This window comes from Protomyctophum parallelum (genome assembly GCF_964188405.1).
Source record: "Protomyctophum parallelum genome assembly, chromosome: 14".
Lineage (NCBI taxonomy): Eukaryota > Metazoa > Chordata > Actinopteri > Myctophiformes > Myctophidae > Protomyctophum > Protomyctophum parallelum.
This window is the reverse complement of record NC_139709.1, coordinates 32,541,859-32,561,889: the sequence shown is the minus strand read 5'-3', so window position 1 is coordinate 32,561,889 and position 20,031 is coordinate 32,541,859. Positions and strand designations below refer to the sequence as shown.

At 43.0% G+C, this 20,031-nt stretch overlaps 1 protein-coding gene across 1 annotated transcript; it reads right to left on the bottom strand.

Moving 5' to 3' along the window:
- Positions 1–104: 104 nt before the first annotated feature.
- myl13 (myosin, light chain 13) lies at positions 105–5,915 on the bottom strand. Its single transcript, XM_083781449.1, has 6 exons — positions 5,779–5,915; positions 3,547–3,574; positions 2,607–2,756; positions 1,832–2,005; positions 329–439; positions 105–222 (listed from the first exon to the last, which is right to left on the bottom strand). The coding sequence occupies exons 1-5, from the start codon at positions 5,875–5,877 to the stop codon at positions 333–335; spliced, it is 558 nt and encodes a 185-aa protein (XP_083637575.1). The 5' UTR covers positions 5,878–5,915; the 3' UTR covers positions 105–222; positions 329–332.
- Positions 5,916–20,031: the final 14,116 nt, after the last annotated feature.

The following is a 20,031-nucleotide window of genomic DNA, read 5'->3' as shown; positions in this document are numbered from 1 at the left end:
CTCCCAAAAAACATCATGCAAATCAATTAGTTTATTAGAGTATAGAGTTTATATAGAGTCAACAAAGGGATGATAGAAAAACAATGAATAGTTGAAATGTGCTTGCAACTTGTTGAAATATTGATCCATCAGGGACACGTGGAAAAGGGAAATATACAATAATAATAATAATACACAAAATGCAAACTTATTCTGAGGTCAACAATTCAGTGTTTTCGTGTCCTGGTGAAAGAGAAACAAGTCATTAGACTCATGTCATTGTCACCGTTTCATAATGCAATACCGACACGCATGGCAAGCAGCACCAGATACATCCAGTATACCGTACCAGTTTAATTTGCCATGATGTGCTTTACAAAAGCCTCGTAGTTTATGCATCCGTTGGCATCCTCCTGGTTTGTCATGAGCTGCTCCAGCTCAGCCTCCTTCATCTTCTCACCTGTGGCCCACAAGGCACGCACACAACCAATTAATCTTCTCACCTGTGGCCCACAAGGCATGCACACAACCAATTAATCTTCTCACCTGTGGCCCACAAGGCACGCACACAACCAATTAATCTTCTCACCTGTGGCCCACAAGGCACGCACACAACCAATGAATCTTCTCACCTGTGGCCCACAAGGCATGCACACAACCAATGAATCTTCTCACCTGTGGCCCACAAGGCATGCACACAACCAATGAATCTTCTCACCTGTGGCCCACAAGGCATGCACACAACCAATTCAGCTTTAACCCTGCAAGCCCCAATGTAGTTATTTATTAATTAATAATGTATTTCTTTCACCTAAACAGTAAACATCCTCATTTATGTTCATTGTTTAGTCTTGCAATGCCATTGGTCATTATTTGCATATAAATACCCTCCACAGAGGCAGAAATTCACACAACTTCAAAATCTCTGGACAATTCTTAACCTTTAACCCTGGAAATATAAGTAAATGCCTGTAATTTATATATATTTTTTGTGATCATTAGAATGTCTAGAACATTTATTCTTGTGAAAGATATCCCCCAAATGTTTTTTATTTTTTTTATTTTTAATAATAATTATTATTATAAATGTGCATAACATTTGCATAAAACTTTTCTTTTTTTTTCTTTCTTTTTTTTCCACATAATTTCCTCTGCAAAGTCCTAGTAGTACAAACTAGTAGTAAGGTTGAAATCCGTTTTTTGCAACTAGAAATCGGGTCGCCATGCGACCCATTGGTGTGGTTTGGGCCATTGAATTGAACCAGTTGAATCACTTGGGTCGACGTGCAACAGGACATTCACACCGCCGTCCCGTTTCGACCCTTTTGGTGTAGTTTGGAAGATCTGGAATGTATCTGTGTCACCTTAGTTTCTAACCACTTTAACCATTATTTTAAACTTTAGCTATTGAAAAATAGCAGACCTACAAGCTCGTAGCGCGGCTATGAGCTTGTAGATCTGCTGTTTGGTTCTTTTTTATCCTGAAAACGTATGCAAATCTTTGAATATAATATTCTTTCACAGCGATCATTTTTTACTCATTATCTTTGCTTTTTGGGGGGGGGGGGGGGGGGGGGGGTGCCTGGAACAACATATTTTCAGATGGGGGTCGAACCATTGATAAAGAAACATAGAATGTGGTCTCATGCAGATCTCAATGGGGAGGCCTCTCTCCGGGTGCAGTGCAGTGACGGTACGGTTATCTCTTATTGGAATCATAACACATCAGACCTACAAGCTCACAACGCGTTGCATCTGTGAGCTTGTGACTCGGCTGTTTTTGACACGTGACCCCGACATGCGACCCCGCAAAGTATACATTTAGGCTTACGGGGTCAGCTCTCGGACTCACCCAGTGTTGCCAGGACGTGCCTGAGCTCAGCACCCATGACAGTGCCATCTCCCACCTTGTCGAACACCCTCAGACCCTCAACAAAGTCCTCAAATGTCCCGCGGTCCTTGGCCTTGCAGATGTGGCAGAGGATGGGGAGGAACTGGTCAAAGTCCAGCATCTTGTTCTGCATGTCTGGAGAGACATCACAATGTGTTGCATATTTCAACATGACTTGTACCCCTTATTTTTCTTAATGCCATGGCGTGCGTGCGTTCGTGCACAGTATGTGTCTCTGTCCAGTCAGAGGTTAATCTTACAAACCACTGGACTGATCAGCGTCATATTTCTTGTGTAAGCTGCCAGTAGGAAGTAACTCCCTGAATATAATATACAGTAGGTGCAACTTCCCATAGACAGCCCATTCATCCAAACAGAAAAGTCCTATCTGATTGTATTAAACAACGTCAAACTCAACATTGCAGCTGTACGAAAAGCTTGAATTATCCTCTTTCAATCTGCAAAGTGTTTGTTTCATAAAAGTCCATCATAGATATGTTATGAGCTACTTGCAAGTGCAAGTGTTGGGGTTAGGAAGTGCAAACTCAGCCCATGCGTACCAGGAGGCAGCAGAACGTTGCTTTGCTGATAACGAGCACTTCCAAACTCCAACACTAATTTCTTGACACGCTTTTCGTACAGCAGTAATGTTGGTGAGTTTGACGTTGTACAATCAGATGGGACTTTTCTGTTTGGATGAATGGGCTGTCAATTGGAAATTGATTTATATACCAACCTTCAGGTTTGGGCTTTCCAAGAACATAGGTGATCTCTACATTGGTGGGATTCTGTCCCAGTGCCCGGATCAGATCCCCACACTGCCCATAGGTGATCTTCATCTCATTGGTTGGCGTCCTGTCGAACAGCTGGAAGGCATCTTTGAAGTCTGTGAGAGAGGGAGGGAGAGAGAGGGAGAGAGAGACTTGTTCTCAGTATACTCCCAGCAGTGGTGTGTAAAGTAACTAAGTACATTTACTCATGTAGTGTATACTTACTACTAAGTACTTAAGTAAAATTTTGAGGTATTTTCAATACTTTCACTTCTACCCCACTGCATCCCCGAGGCTAATATTATTACAGTTATTTGAAAACTGTAGTTACTAGTTACTTTATTTGTAGATTGTCCGAAAATGCGTCACGATTTTCAAAAGGATCAGGAGATGATTTTTTTTTTTAACAAAGCAATACTGCCTCGTCAAAATTGGCGTTGTCTTTATATATTTTGCCTGGGGGAGAGGTGGTGGAATTAAGCGTTATTCATAGTCTAATATTTTCGGTGGTGAGGTGACCACCGAACTACAACATGACGTCACTGAGCCGCGGTGAAGAGCAAACCACCACTCTCCCCAGCCCTTCTCTCTGTTTTTACTCACCACCGCTCACCACATTATTATAGCTCCGGTGGTGAAAATCCAGACTATGAATAGGCCTTTAGTTGCTTTAGCAGACAGTTTGAGGGTCCAATGGAGTTAAGAGGTTTTGTCCGAAGCACTATTTACTACTTTTTATGTGAATATAGCTCATCCCTAAACTACTATAATAATCAGCTGAGGATGTGTATTTCTCTATTTGACACTAACAGACTGGTACTTGGAGTACAAAACAGTCATTGCATCTATAAATATCGTGCAGTCCAGTCCATGCAACACAAGTGACAACTGTGATAACAATCTTACCCTCAATCTGTTCAGGGGTAAACTCCAGCTGAAAAAACAAACAAAACCCAAAAAGAAAAAGTGATGTAAATGATTACATTTTCTGTGAGGCTGTCCAAAAGATCAGACATTAAGTTCATTTTACAGGATTGTTTACAGTGAAAATGTTTTAAAGGCAGGTGGCAAAGTGTTAAGTGCGACCCCTGACCTTGGATTTGGAAGCATTTAGCCAATGCTTAACCCGGAGCAACTTAACGGTTGAACAAGTGAGAGTTGCGTATGATTTACCTAGCGGAACTTTGACACGCCGCGTTATGACCCCATTCCACTGTGACGAGGTCTTTCAGACCGCCGTAACCTCACTACGGGGACCCTTTCAACACGTCCTGCATTGTCTCATTCCACAGCTCCCGTTACACTCTGCTTATTCACGGCATCCCATCCAGTCTTTAGTCTGCTTTGTTTAACCTTGGCCTTGAGAGCAACACCATCTGCTTTGCACAATGCTTTCAGGCTCATCATAACGCCGTAAGGGCCACCTTCATCTGACACGAGCACTTTAATTTGGTCACGTAAAAGGAGAGAGGCTTTGCCTGCACTAAGACACTTAGCATGGTCATGACCTCCCTGCTACATGATGCTACTTGAGGGTAGCCTGGTTAATAAACCAGACTAATATCGCACGGATCCGCGGCATATTAGTCTGGGGAGGCTCAGCTTGGATTTCATTTCCAGGGAAACATTTTCTCTTTGACGCAATTGGTCAGAGCTACTGTCAGTCAAAGGTCTCAAGCATTGAACGTCACTGTACCAAAGCCCGCCCATATTGCATACCGTGTCCCTATTGGGCGCCCACATTCTCTGGTGTAGGAAATGGGTGTAAAATTGAGCCTCTCCAGACCGAAATCCGCCGGTAGGCAATTTTTTTTTGCCAACAGCTGATTCGGTCTGGTTTATTAACCAGGCTAACTTGAGGGCACTTTACATAATTATGGTATTTCAACGGTACATGAATTATAAAAACGTAAAAGGTAGATCATCAAGTGATACAAAATGTCAAGTACACAATTTGAGCTAAATTCACAGTGATATAAACTTTGAATTGTAACTTTAACAATTATGAAGATGCGCAAACTCCAAAGTCTTGGGATACTGTTAGGGAAAACAATTAATATTCTATATATAATAATATAATATATTATAAGGACTTGAGCAGACCTGTTCTATCACGTCGCCATGTGTCATAATCGTATACCAACTGGACTAGTAAAAATAGCTCTCAAGTAAACCTGGAGGTTCTTTTCTTCACAAACCAGAACACAAAAGTAACTACACTGTCTTTCTGCAACAACAACAATCCACTATTTTGCATAAAAACGGTTCTATTCAGTATGCTTGTGTTGGACTCAGTTCAGACAGTCTCGTAAGTTACTGTCTCTGCATATCTACAGACCCAGCCCTGTCATGAAACTGTAACAATATTATCAAAAAGCCTACCCAAGCATGTTTAAAGTTGGATAGTGTAACTCGTAATTATATATATTTTGCTTCCTCCTGGTTTTTCCACCCCCACCCTTCTTGCCCTCAAAATAGTGGTGTGGGTGGTCTGCTTTTCATTTTGTGTGGCTTCAACCTCACTCCATTGTAACATGGCTGCTCCCTCAACCAGGAAAACATTGACCCTTTGAGAAGGGGCCAACTCAGCATAAGATAAACTTTCCAATGATGTCCTGTATCAACTGGTGCCTTTCCAACTCCAGCCTGACAAAGATGCCAGGTTGCAGCGAAGGCATTTCATAATTTGTGATACATGCCTGAGAGCACTAAAGACATCAAGATGCGGACTATATTATGTTCTAATCTGTATGTATTTGACATGCAAGTTCCCAGCAATATCAAAGCAATTTTTTCTTGGACTTTCATATTTGCATGCACCGCCCTGCTCTTGACACATGGGGTCTCTGATGCTCTTGAAACCAAATGTGACTACCAGCCTAATTCTGCAGACTTATATGAGGAAACAAAAACAAACTAAATTAATTAGAATTCTGATGTCATGGCTATTAGCTAGGATCTGCTGTACACTAGCCATTCAAATTATCATTATAATAATGATAGTATTATTACTACTAAACACATTGATTCCGTGTTTTCCTTCACAGTGTGCAGAATGTCTCAACCAGACATGCAGTAGATTTGCAAATGAACCCAAACCGATCAAAAAAGGCTTCTACAACGGAAACGATCATTTACCGTCACTGTAGCGGGGTCAAAGTCTGGGGTCTTGGGCTGCTCGGGCTCCGGGGCTTTGGCCGGTGCCTTTTTCTCTTCTTCCTTCTTCTTGGGAGCCATGGCGAGAAGCTTTCAGGAGATACTGGAGGGGTACTAGACGTGACACAGAGAGAGGCTACGGCTACGGTGGTGTTGTGGCCCTTTGATGCCAGGGCCCTTTTTATGCGTTGCCCACTGTGTGTCATCTCGTGCCACCCCCCCTTCCATCCATCACCCAATCCATCACCCACCATGCGGCCAACAATAGGATGAGTGCTATAAAAGGCCATGCCTTTGTGCTTCTATTTAAGACAAAGGAAGCTTCCATTGTCTGGAAGCTAGCTGTGTGTACGTTCCTCTGCACATCGAGGCCATGTTCTGTGGCCTGCCAGTTGTCTCTTTTTTCATATCTGTGTTTTTAATTATGCAAACATGGTTGATTTATTAGGGAAGAGGGTAATGAAGAGAGATGTGATTGCAAATGGAGTTAATTAGTTTGATAACTTCCGGCAACTTCCTGCCATTGAGATGCACAAATTACATCAACGTATAATGAGGCAATGTTATGCTTTAATCATCATACTTATTTCATAATGCAATGCCGACACATACTGCACGCACGCACACACACTATTTGTATGTACCGCATATGGAAAACAGTTGGAACACAGTTTTTGGAAAAAAGGAAACTGTTCCATACCCGAGGCGGGGTTGGCAAAAGGGCCTTTCTGTGTGGAGTTTGCATGTTCTCCCTGTGTCCCCTAGGGTAGGTACCCTCACAAAAAACATGCAGTAATCCTGGTCTCTAAACTAACTCCCCCTGGCCAGCCGGGGCGCCTGATGGAGGGGAAACTGGTCGGGGAACTGGTCGGAACTGGTCGGAAAAACGTGTTCCTTCCACGCGTTACGTCCGGCCGCGGAACCCCCCCCCCCCCCCCCCCCCCCTCCCTGTCAGCTGAAAAGAAGCAGCTTGGACTTCTCATGCATAGAAGGAAGCATGAGGTCAGTCTGCTGCCCCCCCCCCCAGGTTTGCAGAGGAAGCAGATAATTGACACTGGGTGTCGTGGGATAAAAATTATAGAATAAAACACCCCAATGCTATCCCAGAGTGCGTGCTGGATGAAACGCCTTATTTTGGTCAGCCTTAAGGCCTATTCATTCATAGTCTGGATTTTCGGTGGTGAGGTGACCACCGCTCTGGCGGTGAGCTGCCCACCGGAGCTGAAATAACGTTGAGCAGTGGTGAGTAAAAACAGAGAAGGGCTGGAGCGGTGGCGGTGGTTTGCTCTTCACCGTGGCTTGTGACGTCATGTTGTACCACTGAAAATCCAGACTATGTATGAGCCTTTATTTGGCTGAAATGAGCGTGACAGCACACCGTTAATAGAAGATTTGAGAAGGGATCCATCACATTAGAAATATGTGCTGAGTGATTAGTCATTTAGACAGAGTTTTGTCAGAGCAGCAGCATTATTGGCTTAGGAATGGAACAAAAAGGGCAGGTATACGCTCCTTCAGTTGGTGGTACATGGAGAGCCAAATAATTTCTGAGGTGGTACTTCAGTATAAAAAGGTTGGGAACCAATGATCTAACCCTATGGGTTTAACATGGAATGCTCGTTAGCACTTCCATCAGGATCAGGATGTAATGATCATTAGACAATCTTCGTTCCTATACTCTCACCCATGGTAATGAAGTGTGGGTCATGACCGAAAGAACAAGGTCGCAAAAACAAGCGGCCAAAATGAGTGGCTGGCATCTCCCCTTAGAGATAGGGTGAGAAGTTCAGTTCAGTCGCGAGAGAGAGACTCTGAGTAGAGTCACTGCTACGTCTTGGCCTGGAAAGGAGCCAGCTTAGGCGGTTCGGGCATCTGGTTAGGATGCCTCTCGGGCGTCTCCCTAGAGAAGGTCCTCGAGACACGTCCCACTGGGAGGAGATCCCCGGGGGCAGACCGAGGCGTAGATGGAGGGATCACATCGACTCACTGGCCTTGGAACGCCTCGGGATCCCCCAGGAGGAAGTTACTAATGTTGCTCTGGAGAGGGAAGTCTGTAGCTCTCTGGTGGAGATGTTGCCCCCGCAAAGTGACTATGGATAAGCGGTTGAAGATGGATGGATGCATGATCATTAGACTCAACCTCTCAATCTCCCAGATATGACTCCCTCTCCAGTCAGAGTTAGGAGTGAATGAATGTAGAATTATGTGCAGGATGTAATTTGCATGCAGAATAACCAACGGGTACCAACGTTGGTACCTAAGGTTGTCTACGCCTGCTCTAGATCGTATAACTCTATGATCTAACCACTGCAGATGTGATATAGTTGTATTGCTTGCCTTACTCTCTACCATGCAGTGAGTTGAGCAATTTCATTGATTGATTACTTTATTAACACTTTGCAAAAAAAGATACAGTGGTACAGATTTATACAAAAGAATGCTAAAAGTCGGGGCATTGAGGTTCTGTGTGTTCAGGGTTACAATTGGTGTTACAAGCTGTGATGTATTTATATAGAGAGATGAAATCCGCACACCCGGTAGGTAATTTGGAGCAGGTGCAATGATGACGAGGCATATACAATGTAGAAAGGAGGGACACCCGCACACCGCCACTTGCTAGGTTCAGAGTATTTGGGAACACCTTTTGGTGTTTTAGAGGACAACTTTAGTTTTTTTTCAACCAAGGTTCATGTTTTAGGTTGTAATAAATTGCTATAACATTTTGTAAAAAAAATACATATTTATCCCCATGCTCGAATGCCCCCGCCCCCTGTCAAAAACAGCTAAAATCACTAAAACGAAAGAAAGCAGAGAATGAAAAAAAAATTAACACTCATCTTTTACTTTCTCTAATAACAACCTAAAACATGAACCTTGGTTGAAAAAAACTAAAGTTGTCCTTTAAGCATCATGTTATAATTTAGCTAATGAAAAAATAGCAGATCTACAAGCTCGTAGCGCGCCACTCGGTGGCGCACTACGAGCTTGTAGGTCTGCTATTTTTGAAAAATAGTGAAAATATTTATTTCAGAAAACTGGAGGATTTAGAAGATTTTTTTTTCCAATTTTGAGGTCAGGCCTAAATGGGTTAAGAAGCAACGTTTCGGTCTTGTGACCTTCCTCAGGCTACTATAGCCTGAGGAAGGTCCTTTCTACAAGCTGTGATGTAAAAGCTTATTCAACTTAAGCTTTAATCAAAACATCAATGATAACATCAACTATTAAATGCCCATTATCCACCTGGCTCATTGTGATTGAGCCACTCCAGAAGGTACCATAGTCTGATAACATCAACACGCACTCTGAAAGCTTTGGGAAAGACGAGTTTTTTTTTTTATGGTGCAATAGTTAATCGAACTAATCAATTTAATTGATTTTGGCTATGTTTGTGTGCCACATTTGTATACACTCTTTGTATATTATATATTCGTTAAAAAATGCTACACGATTATTCAATAAACCGAATAAGTAATCTATATCGAATATTATATACTAATGCTCACGAATATTGTTGGAGCTTCCTGGGATCATAGTAAATCACACCTGTGTGAACTGAGTGTTCCAACTCCCCTCTCCCCCTGCCTCTCTCTCTCTCTTTATTTAGCTGGCAACAGTGCAACACTATCTCTCTCTCTCTGTTTCTGGCACAACAGCGCCTCTACTGGTACTCTAAACAGTCACATAGGACGGACATTGCTGTTCCTTGGAGTGGTTGCAGCACTAAAAAAAAAAACATTTGGCTGATTTAAATAGTCTTTTCATGGACAACCAGGCTTGAAAGCTTCATAATTGCATCCTGCACCAGGCCGTTAATAAGGTCACTGCATATATAGGCCCGCTAGAATGAATAATCACTTGCTTGATCCAATACAAGGCTGCTGTGTCTACACGTTGAGTGGATTAACTGGAGTGGTCGCTCCAGTGTCTCTGGTACAGCTTGCCGAGCCCAATAAATGGAGGTTACAGGTTGCGGAGGTCACGGTTGATTACGTCGGTCCTGCAGTCGCGACGAGCTTGATCTGAGAGCAAACACACTGGTTCTCAATCTGTGGGCCGATCTACAAGCTGCAGTTTTATCATTATTACTTTATATGGAACTGGCTTCTCATTTCCTCTTTTTTGTTTGATGCCAGAAGTCATATCCAACAGCTTGCTTTTGTTCTGGTATTTCATACATGCAGGAGACTGGGCTCACTCACGTCTTTTGATTAATCTGACATTCATTCAACCCGTAGTTTGTAAGCAAACGACACGCTCTGACGAATCCATTTGTCATGGCACACCGACGTGCGTCACATGCTCTATATGCGGTCCTATGCGTGTAAAAAATAAGCATGTCATTTCCATGTTCGATCCAAAGCAAACCCAAACGTTTACTCTCACCATCCCTTGGGTCTGTGTCTGTGCCCCAAGTGCACTCTTCTATACTTCCGATGGCTTCCGTCCAGATTGTCTGTAAAGCGTTCAAAGCCCCAGCCTTTAGGATGGTAAATTCTGAATGAGTCGAGAGATTTCCGGGCTCGTAGCGAACAGGAGGAAGACTTGTAAGTGAATATGAATAGTGAATGAGTTGAGAGATTTCCCTTTTCCCTAAAAGGATAATTTAAGCAAAGTTAACAACATTGCTTTGTGAATATATGTGAAGCCGAACGGGGGCATTTTAATTGAATTGAAAAGGGTTAAAACCCAATCTACCTGGACAGCATATCAAATAAACGGCCATTTAAACTGTTGGCAAAGTGGCTGCACGCAACCGCAAAATCGAAGTTAACCGTTAACTGTGGACCCATAAGGTTCCATTTTGACGCCTCCCAAGAGTTAAATTTACTTTCAGGATCTTACAGCGTAGGCCTCGTGCCAAGCAAGGCAGATCATTATTAGCATAAGCTGTCAGTGGCAATTTGCAAGGAGAGGGTCACTTCAGGACTGTGATAGATTTCCATTGATGGTTGTGTGGACTGTTGTGGGATGACGATAAGCAGAGCAGACATTTGGACAAACCTTCGTCACATCACAGGCCATATCTGCTCAATGGCAAAACCACGGGATCACTCCTGTCCCAGTCATTTTGTAGCTCTACTGGTGCCTGAACAGAGATGTCTAATTTCTTCTGAAAACATACAGCGTGGCCAAGCCTTTTTTTTGCAGCGCGAAAGGAAACACAACCCACACACCTAATACATTAGGCTTGGTCTGCAACTGGTTAGCTGCGATGAAAGCCTGGGCCCTCTCTGGTCTCGTCCTCTGTGGATAGGATTGGACACCGTTGCATAAACTAATCATCAGATTAGTGTGCGCTCGAGAATAATAAGCAAAGACTGCAGTTTGTTCCTCATTATTCTCAAACAACACATGACTGCACTTGTCAGACTCCTGGCTGCATGGGACTTAACCTACATAGAGACACAGATGGAAAGTCTGTCAGTCAGTGAGTATAAATGGATCAAGCCTTGCATAGCACACACAGCCAACCCCCCCCCCCCCCCCCCCTTGAGAGTCCATCAGGTGATTGCCCTGGACAGGCTGCAGCAACAACAATGCCATGACCAAAACCTGCAGGGACAAGCTCGTGAAACACCCCAAGTGAGACCTGTTCAGTTTGGCTATTTTGGCAGGTATAGCTTGCTTGTTGTTGGGCATGGAATGTATTTAGGAAAGGCTCCAACTCGATAACGATGCCAATTGTTCTTTAGCCAACAAGCGACCTTCAGATGCGAACACAGTTGGCCTGTGCTGTGTTCGGGGGAGGTCAAGCCGGCCAGGTAAGGTGATATTGGTCGGACTGGGGTGGCACATGTCATCAGCGGGGAGCAGTGGGCAGGAGGAGTAGGACGAAGGCCAGGGCTGGACTGGCCACCGGGCATAACGGGCATTTTCCCCGTGGGCCGCGACCGTAGGGGGCCGCCATGATTCAAACTTTTTTTTTTTGACAGGCAGGCAGGCCAATAGGCGGCAGGCCACCAGGAAAGGTCCGGGCGTGCTGCCATTCTGCCAGTGCCATCATGATAATTTCACTGTACCTGTATCAGTGAGTGACAAATAAACCCTCTACAAAGGGTTGTGTAGTTGTCTGTTGGTTTGTATCATGTTGTTCTGTAAAAGTGGTGGTATTAGGGCTTGTTTGTTTGTGTGTGCCGCGGGCGGTAGAGTTTCTGCTATCTGTGCGCTGGTTGTGGTGGGCCGGTCTGGGCCAAATTCACGCGAAAATGCCCGGGTCGAATTTTTGTCCCAGTCCAGCCCTGACGAAGGCCCTATACTATACGTCCTCCCTGTGGGGGCTCCTCACTGGCAGGTGAGTCAGTGTTAGACAACAGCAATGACAACACAGTGACAACAGTATCGACTAGAAAAGTGTGTCATTCAAGCAAAAAATAAAAAAAAGAGAGAAGAAAAAGCCAAGTCATGCTACATTATTATATAGCACACAGGGGGGTACAGATCCCCTGCAGACAATAGCACTTAAAGTAGATCTTGCTCAGAGAAAGCTACTGAATGAGCAATACGGGAAGCCATTCAGTTAAAAATACATCTGTGTTTGAGTGCTGAACAAGTAACCATTCTCAGTGTGCTCTGCCTCAGCCATATTCAGAGTAATTATTCTCAGAAGAAGGTTTCCAATCAAAAGGGCACTGACCTTTCAGAAGGAACCAGGGAAAACTCAGAGGGGTGCAAGGACATTTATTTCTTTGACTTAAGCCCTAACCACATCAAAGGGTCAAGACGGTTTTAGCGTCAACTCCTTGCAACCGTTTGGACCCAAGGAGTTGCATGGTGACCCTTTGGTGTGGTTATGGCTTTGCTTTCAGTACTGCACTTATTTTCTCATGGGGGAGAACACACACACACACACACACAAACGCACAAACCTCTCAATACTTGTAGTAGTAGGAAGGTGACGAATAAACCTTTGTCTCATTCAATGTACGGTCACAGTTTGACCTCAGGATTTGTCTAAAGAGAGAGGCAATATTTTAATTATCTCTTTTGATCCATATTAAGAATAAGATCCCTCATCTTGGCACTCCAGAGTAAATAAACAAACCCAAATGAGACTAGATTAGATTTATGAACGGTTGAAGGACATAATAATCACCTATCACTCAAAGATAATCACAAAAAACATGATTTAATTCGATCCAGGTGATGATTTGGATATCCAGTGTAGGGTATAACCTCAAATAGGAAATTGCCTTGAAGTGTATGATTATATGATAAATGTTTTCAATGATTTATTATAATGTATTTTTTTAATCGACACAGAGAGAGAGAGAGAGAGAGTCGTGCCTCTATAGTTCTTGTTTGGGTTCCCAAACTTTTTCATGTCAAGGACCCCCAAATTGACACTAATTAGCCTGCGGACCATAAAAGGACTTTTACGGCTCTAGCAGTGATTCTCAAACCTGTTTAATTTCAAGGACCCCCAGTTTGACATGCATTAGTCTGCGGACCCCCATTTGATGGCATTTCTATCTCTTGAGTCCCCAATTAATATTGTAAATTCAATGTTAATTTAACTCGGTGTACAAAATGGGTCCATTTGTACACTGTTACAGGGTCCATTTGCATAATTTAAAAAAATGAGTCTGCAGAGTACCTGTGTGTAGAACTTAAATGATGTACTGTAGTGTCAACGTGACATACTGTAAGTCTCTATGGCTCAACATTTCCTCTTGGTGGAGGTGTGGTGTCACTGCAACACCTATAGTACTACTGTACTGTAGCATGTAAATATTCATGAGATCAACACCGCTGCCAGGCTAGAACTAGCATGTTGATTCTATCATCGCCGTATTAATCGAAGCATTTTGGGCAAGTTTTCAAGCTTCCCTTCCCAGCCAAACAGGACCAGGAGAACCCCTGTTGGGATTACCTTGTTAACTATGCATAAATGGACTGGGGTGTTTGCCCGTGGCTACAACGCGTCTCTTCAATAAAGCTATAGTGTGCTCTCTGTGTTGTGCCTGTTTGTTTGGCAGATATGTAGTTGATGTGGTCAATTTGACGTGAAAACTGTTTTTGGTTCAGTCGTGGGGACCCTTATAAGCAGCATTTAACGTTTTAAAGTTGGCTTCCCTGTACCACATTTATTTTGCTCCAATATCCTTCCATTTATGCCTGGTCAGGCGTTGACACTGAGGGTCGCCCACCTGCCCCTGGCAAGTAAATATTAAGGCAGGTAGAGTTTGCTTTCAGGTTTCTTGTTTGAGAGGGGACGCAACCGTCTGTAAACACTAACACAAACTTCTTCTGGTCTGTAGACTGTCAAATAAGAGCGCTGTTTACCTATAATATGCAGTTTTTCACTGTTGCTACACTTAAAAATGTTAAATGTGTGTGAACCCATAATCATATTCATAGCTAGTATGTAGGTATTTGACAAATTTGACGTATGACATTTTCTTCAGCACAGCCCCAGAAAGAAAAAGCGTTAAATTGAACGTAATTCAAGTTTTACCTGTCATTTTATAATGGACGATTAACTTTTTGGGCAAGTAGAACATGACCTGCAGTTGCCCGATGGGCAGGAAATGCGGAAGAGAAATGACTGCCGATGAAGCAAAAACATGATATACGTTTACTTACGTGGCCGGTTAAGACCAGAAGCAGCGAGTGCATTCTCCGGCAGCAGCAATGAGACGCGGTTAGATGAACAAGTAGACCTAGGGTAAGGGTTAGTAATAATAAGGTTAGTATAATAACTATAAGTTAGTATATACAGTAAGGTTAGTAGTCGGACAACACGCCAAATGTGACGTCGGACAACAATATGTAGGAAATGTCCATACTGGCTCCATTGCATGGTCTTGATAAGAACACTCCGTTAAAGTGAGAATAATATACACACACAGGCACACACGCACACACAAAGACTTGTGTGTGGTGTTGTTGTATAGTGTAGTTGGAGATTTCCTCTTAACTGCAACACTGAGTGGAATCATACTCGAGAGCATTAACGGATAAAGTGCCCTCTGTTGCAGTTACTTACACTATACATTCCCCATGTAAAACCTTAATCGGTGTCTTGCAGCAGTCTCTGTGGGAGAGAGCATTGTGTCTAAGTAGTGCTCTTAAACAGCGTGTACAGCCTCATGCCCCTGCAGATGCAAAGATGCTGCAGTGCAGAAGCCTAGATGTAAAAATGTTTTACCTCACTTACCTCTCACTTGCCAGCTTGTAATAAGAAGCCTGTGGAACTTGCCTTATTAAAATACTATACTGTCATCATTCACCAGGTACAGTACCAGTATGTTCATGTATTCTCTTTCTCTCTCACACACGCACGCGCACGCGCACGCACACACACACACACACACACACACACACACACTGTACAGTTGTTAGTTAATGCATTCATGTCACAACAATGTTTTCCAGAGGCATCATGAGAAAACTATGTCTATGTCCTAGGAATGAAAAGGAACATAAAAAGTGTGTCGATAGGTTTAAAAAAAAAAATAACCCACACACACTATCTTCTAAAAAAAACACACCTGTCCTGATGTCTTCTAAAAAAAACACACCTGTATTCACATAAATATTTTTTGGCGGACGTGTCAATCTATAACAAGTTGGGAGTGCAACTTTAGGGAACCCTGCAGTTCGGTCAGTGGCCCTAACTTGTCACTATAGTATGACTTCTATATTAATGCACAAACACTTGAACACAAATGACTTGTGTGTGGTGTTGTATTTTTTATCTCTTTTCAGGTCTATACGTTTTGGGCACCAAGCAAGTGAGCCAAAGTGCAATGCTTTGGTTCCAGAGTAACAACTGGGACCGACAGTACATACAAATATTGGTTAAAGCTCAAGTTTTCCCATGACCTGATAAAATGTAATCCCAAATTTGTGGCATTCTCGAGTATGTCTCCAATGACTTGAACTAATATACAAGAAAGAGAATCAAGGCATATAGATATTGGGTCCTCATTCACAAAGGAGAAATACGCCACAGTGTAAAGGTGACGCGTAACGATATCGTATTCATCCGATATCCGATGAAGCTACGGAATTTCCCCTTGCAATTCAAAGAGGGGTGTGTACCACGGGTACGCAGGTGTATGTCATAATGAATGCGAGCGTGTGCCAAGTGAGACTAAAGCCGTATGGCCTTTACACTACCATGAGAGCTGGCGCGGCTATGTGTTTCCGACCAACCAATGTCACCGTCAAGTTCACGGAGATGGCCATGAATTCCCACGTAGTTTGGGAATCCTCGTAAATGCCTGTCCGCTCACGCACTGCTCACGTAGTGAGTGCTGTGTCACAGCATCACTTTGACATTGTGACTGTAGAAAATCAAATGATCAATATCCAGACAGACCCAATTAGTTCTGTCTGAGATTGTCCTCTCCGAGGAAATGTCTTGAGTCCTGCTAGCCAAAAGATCCTCCACCCTCCTCAAATTCTCAAAATTGTAAAGTCTGATAGCTGATATTTTCTCAAATATAATTATTGTGCTTTTATTTTTGTAATACAGCGACTTGTTGCTGCCACTTCTTTTCTTTTTACCTGTACTGGACTTTGATGATATGCATACTTTGTTCTGAAAAGTGTCTTCATGTGGTTGACCCAGCTTACCATGCTCACTTGGGGTTCATTATCAATAAAACATACTCATCATTGTTAGTTATACATGCTCTCGGGTAGAATGGCCTGGTCTGGCCATGCGTATATACCGGTATACTGTAGGCTCTGTCATTGATACACATTGTATACAGTATAAGGTTATACTGGCTCTGTCATTGATACACATTTGTAATCCTCCCCCATGTGCGACCCGGTTTTCTCTGTTCTTTGTCACTTGGATGTGAGTAGTACCCGCACGTTAATGTTAATGTTAATGAAGCGTGTCTTGTGGGCAGAGATGCTCTCTGCATGGCCTGTGGTGTCTTGTGGGCAGAGATGCTCTCTGCATGGCCTGTGGTGTCTTGTGGGCAGAGATGCTCTCTGCATGGCCTGTGGTGTCTTCGATTGTATCCCGAGTCCCTCCACATGAACGGAGGGTTGTGCTGACATGGATCCTTACGGATGCACTGTGTGTATAGATTAGAGTTTGTCCATGGCAGGGAGATCCGATCCAATAATTCCCTCTGCAGTTTTGATTACTCGTTGAAGCGATTTCGTCTCGGCTTCCTCTCGCCCACCGACTTCAAATTCGGTCGGTTGGTTGTCCAGAAGCGGCACAAAAGCCTCTGCCCGGGCTCCTGACCTGATCACCCCTATATCTCCATATATGGAGCTGGCCTGTTCTGACATCACAATTATGTTCCGACATCTGCATATAGACTCCATATTTGGGCAAGAGACAGTACTGTGCCCGACGGGCACTGTTCTAGTTCCCACTAAAAGCCAAATCCCGACATTTACAAATCTCCTTTGTTTGCTACTATTCCTACAGATTTTGTCCAAAACTCACAGAAAATGGTTATACACACACCACCTCTGGGGTCATGTGATCAAGATATACAAGTCTGAATGTTCAGATCCCATATTCCAATTGGCTAAGACTGCCTTCCAAAGTTTGCGGGCCCTGGGTTGGGCAACCCAGCTTGTCGGCTCCGAGGAGCACACATTCCTGAAAAGTAACAGTTACGACACATACAGGTTTTGCGCCCGACGGCGAACAGAAAATGATGACAGCACAGTCAGTCACTCCCGGCACAGTCTCTCTGTCTTTCCAGGAGCATCACAGAGTCCTTTGAGGTTTCTAAAGCAAGACACATCCTTTATTCTCTTTCTGGCTTATATACCACTGGGACATGTGAGTGGGTGAGCTGTCAAGGCAATCAAAGTTTTGCTTTTCATATACCATGTACATAAGACTGAGCTGACCCGGGGTCAGCCGTGAAATGGAGTCACCTGGGACATGGCAGCCATTGTTTTAGAGGTGCGAGCAAAAATAAATGCAAAAAAGGAAATGGAATAAGTTTGTCAACTGTGGTGGACAGCCTTTCCACCGCAGAGGAAAGCCTGTTTTTTTGTTCTAAACTGGCCCATGTGATCCTGTTTAGAAAATATAAATAATTATAATGTGGTCCCGGTGGTGGGTTCCAGTTGGCGTCGCATTGTTTTTGTTCTCCACATAATTAATCAATTTCGGTAGTTTATTTTTGCTAGCACTACCTGTTTGAATAAAAGATGAACGATGAGCAGAGCAACGTTTCGGTCTTGCGACCTTCCTCAGCCTGAGGAAGGTCGCAAGACCGAAACGTCGGTCTGCTCATGAAATAAATGCTCGACGTGAACCCAGCAAGTGGCGGTGTGCGGGTGTCCCCATCTTTCTTCTAGTTCAGTACATTTCAAAGACAAATATTGTACTTTTGACTACACTACATTTCTAGGATTTCTATGAATAAACCACTTATTTCAAATACAGTTAACCCATTTTGACCTGACAAGTTTTCTGAAAAAGCTATGTTTCTATGTCAGTCGTTCTTCGATTTATATGCTGCACTTTTTCCATCACTGGCTGTCAGTCAGCCTATAAGTGTTTGGGTTCGCCAACCTTAACATTTGCCCATATATATATGTTTAGAGAGGGGGGTATTTTGCTAAAATGAATGCATTTTGTGCAAATGTGTGCCTGACTCCTATGTTTATTTCCAAAGAAATCAATATAACAACATGGAATGTTGCCACATTGCCACTGCACCACTAAATGATTCGGGAAAGTTGTATCACTAGTCTGCTGTATAGCTAAAAAAAGAAACATATATTCCACGATTTGGAACTGAAATAACTCTTATTTTTAGTACAGCTATAGGATCTAGCTGAATGTGCATCGAGGGCATGAAACCCCTGTCTCCAACTCTCTGGATTTCCACATCATTGATCATTGATCATCAATGCTCGGTTTAACATGCATTGGGGCAGTCCAAAGGCACTGACATGATGATTTCTGACTTGCAGTGTACAGTACACTGCAAGTCTTGGTTCAACCCCAAATAAGAATGGACCCACAAGGGCTCATAAGTGAAAGTAAAATAGATAAATAAATGCAGTACAACATCTAAACATATTAACCTACTATATAAGTTAAAACAATAGTCATTAAGGTATTTTTCCTATACTTTCCATGAAAACGACAGAATATGTACCCCATGTGACTTCTGTGCTCATTTAGTGAGGACAGTGTGACTGTAGGTTTATGGCGGCTGTTGCTCAGGGGGTAGAGCAGGTCGTCCAATAATCCCTGGGTCGGCGGTTCGAATCCCGGCTCCTCCTGTCCACATGTCGAAGTGTCCTTGGGCAAGACACTGAACCCTACATTGCCTCCAATGAGTTGGTCGGTGTGAGCTTGCCACCATTGGTGTGTGAATGTGAGGACGCTGGCGTCGACTGTTCGACGCTTCACCTCCCAATGTATGAATGAATGAATGAACCATTGTAAAGCGCTTTGAGCACTTAAAAATTCAATTCATTATTATTAGATTATTCAATGACATTTCTGAATGAATTACTGTATGCATGTTACACAGTGTGTATTTGTTAGTCAAGTCATTATGTCTCATTATGTAAAAACAGAATGTGTCTTCGACCATTGGCCCGGGCAGACATTAATTCGGTTACAGAGGCTTAATGCTTTTGTTAATCCCTCTTGTTAATACCCCCTCATCTGTTTTGTTGCTTATGGTGGCCAAGCACTTTGAGTTGATTGAGTTGGATATGAATCATTCCACATGCATACCAAAGTACCAAACATCAGAAGCTATATGCAATATATTTGATTTTATGTTGTACTTTATTTAAAGATAGAAAACAAATAACAATAAACAAGAAGGCAAATCAAATTAAAAGGAAGGAAATAATTAAGAGAAGCAGACAGTAATAAATAAACAGAAGAAGCCATGCGATATTGCGATTTGATGACAAAACTTGGCTGGCTGCAGCACAGGATCACTGGTTGGGAAAATGTAGGATAGAATAACTACTGCTGAAAAAAAAAATCACCAGAAGAAAAATACTTTTAGTTACTCCACTGTATCGATATCGCCATAGACAAAAAAATAATTTTCTATGTGTGGTGTGGCTCAGAGTGCATCCACCGGGGGAAAGTAGGTTTCTAATGACCAAAACCGTCCTTGTATTGGTGAGTAGCGAAAACGTTTTCATTTTAGCAGAAGTCGAGAGGCTGGTCTGCATTTCATTCGAGGGCAATTCATTGAAAGTCCCTGCTCTAACAGAACAGCAGCAACGGCATTAGGGCTATATGGATGATTTCTTTCAGCGAAT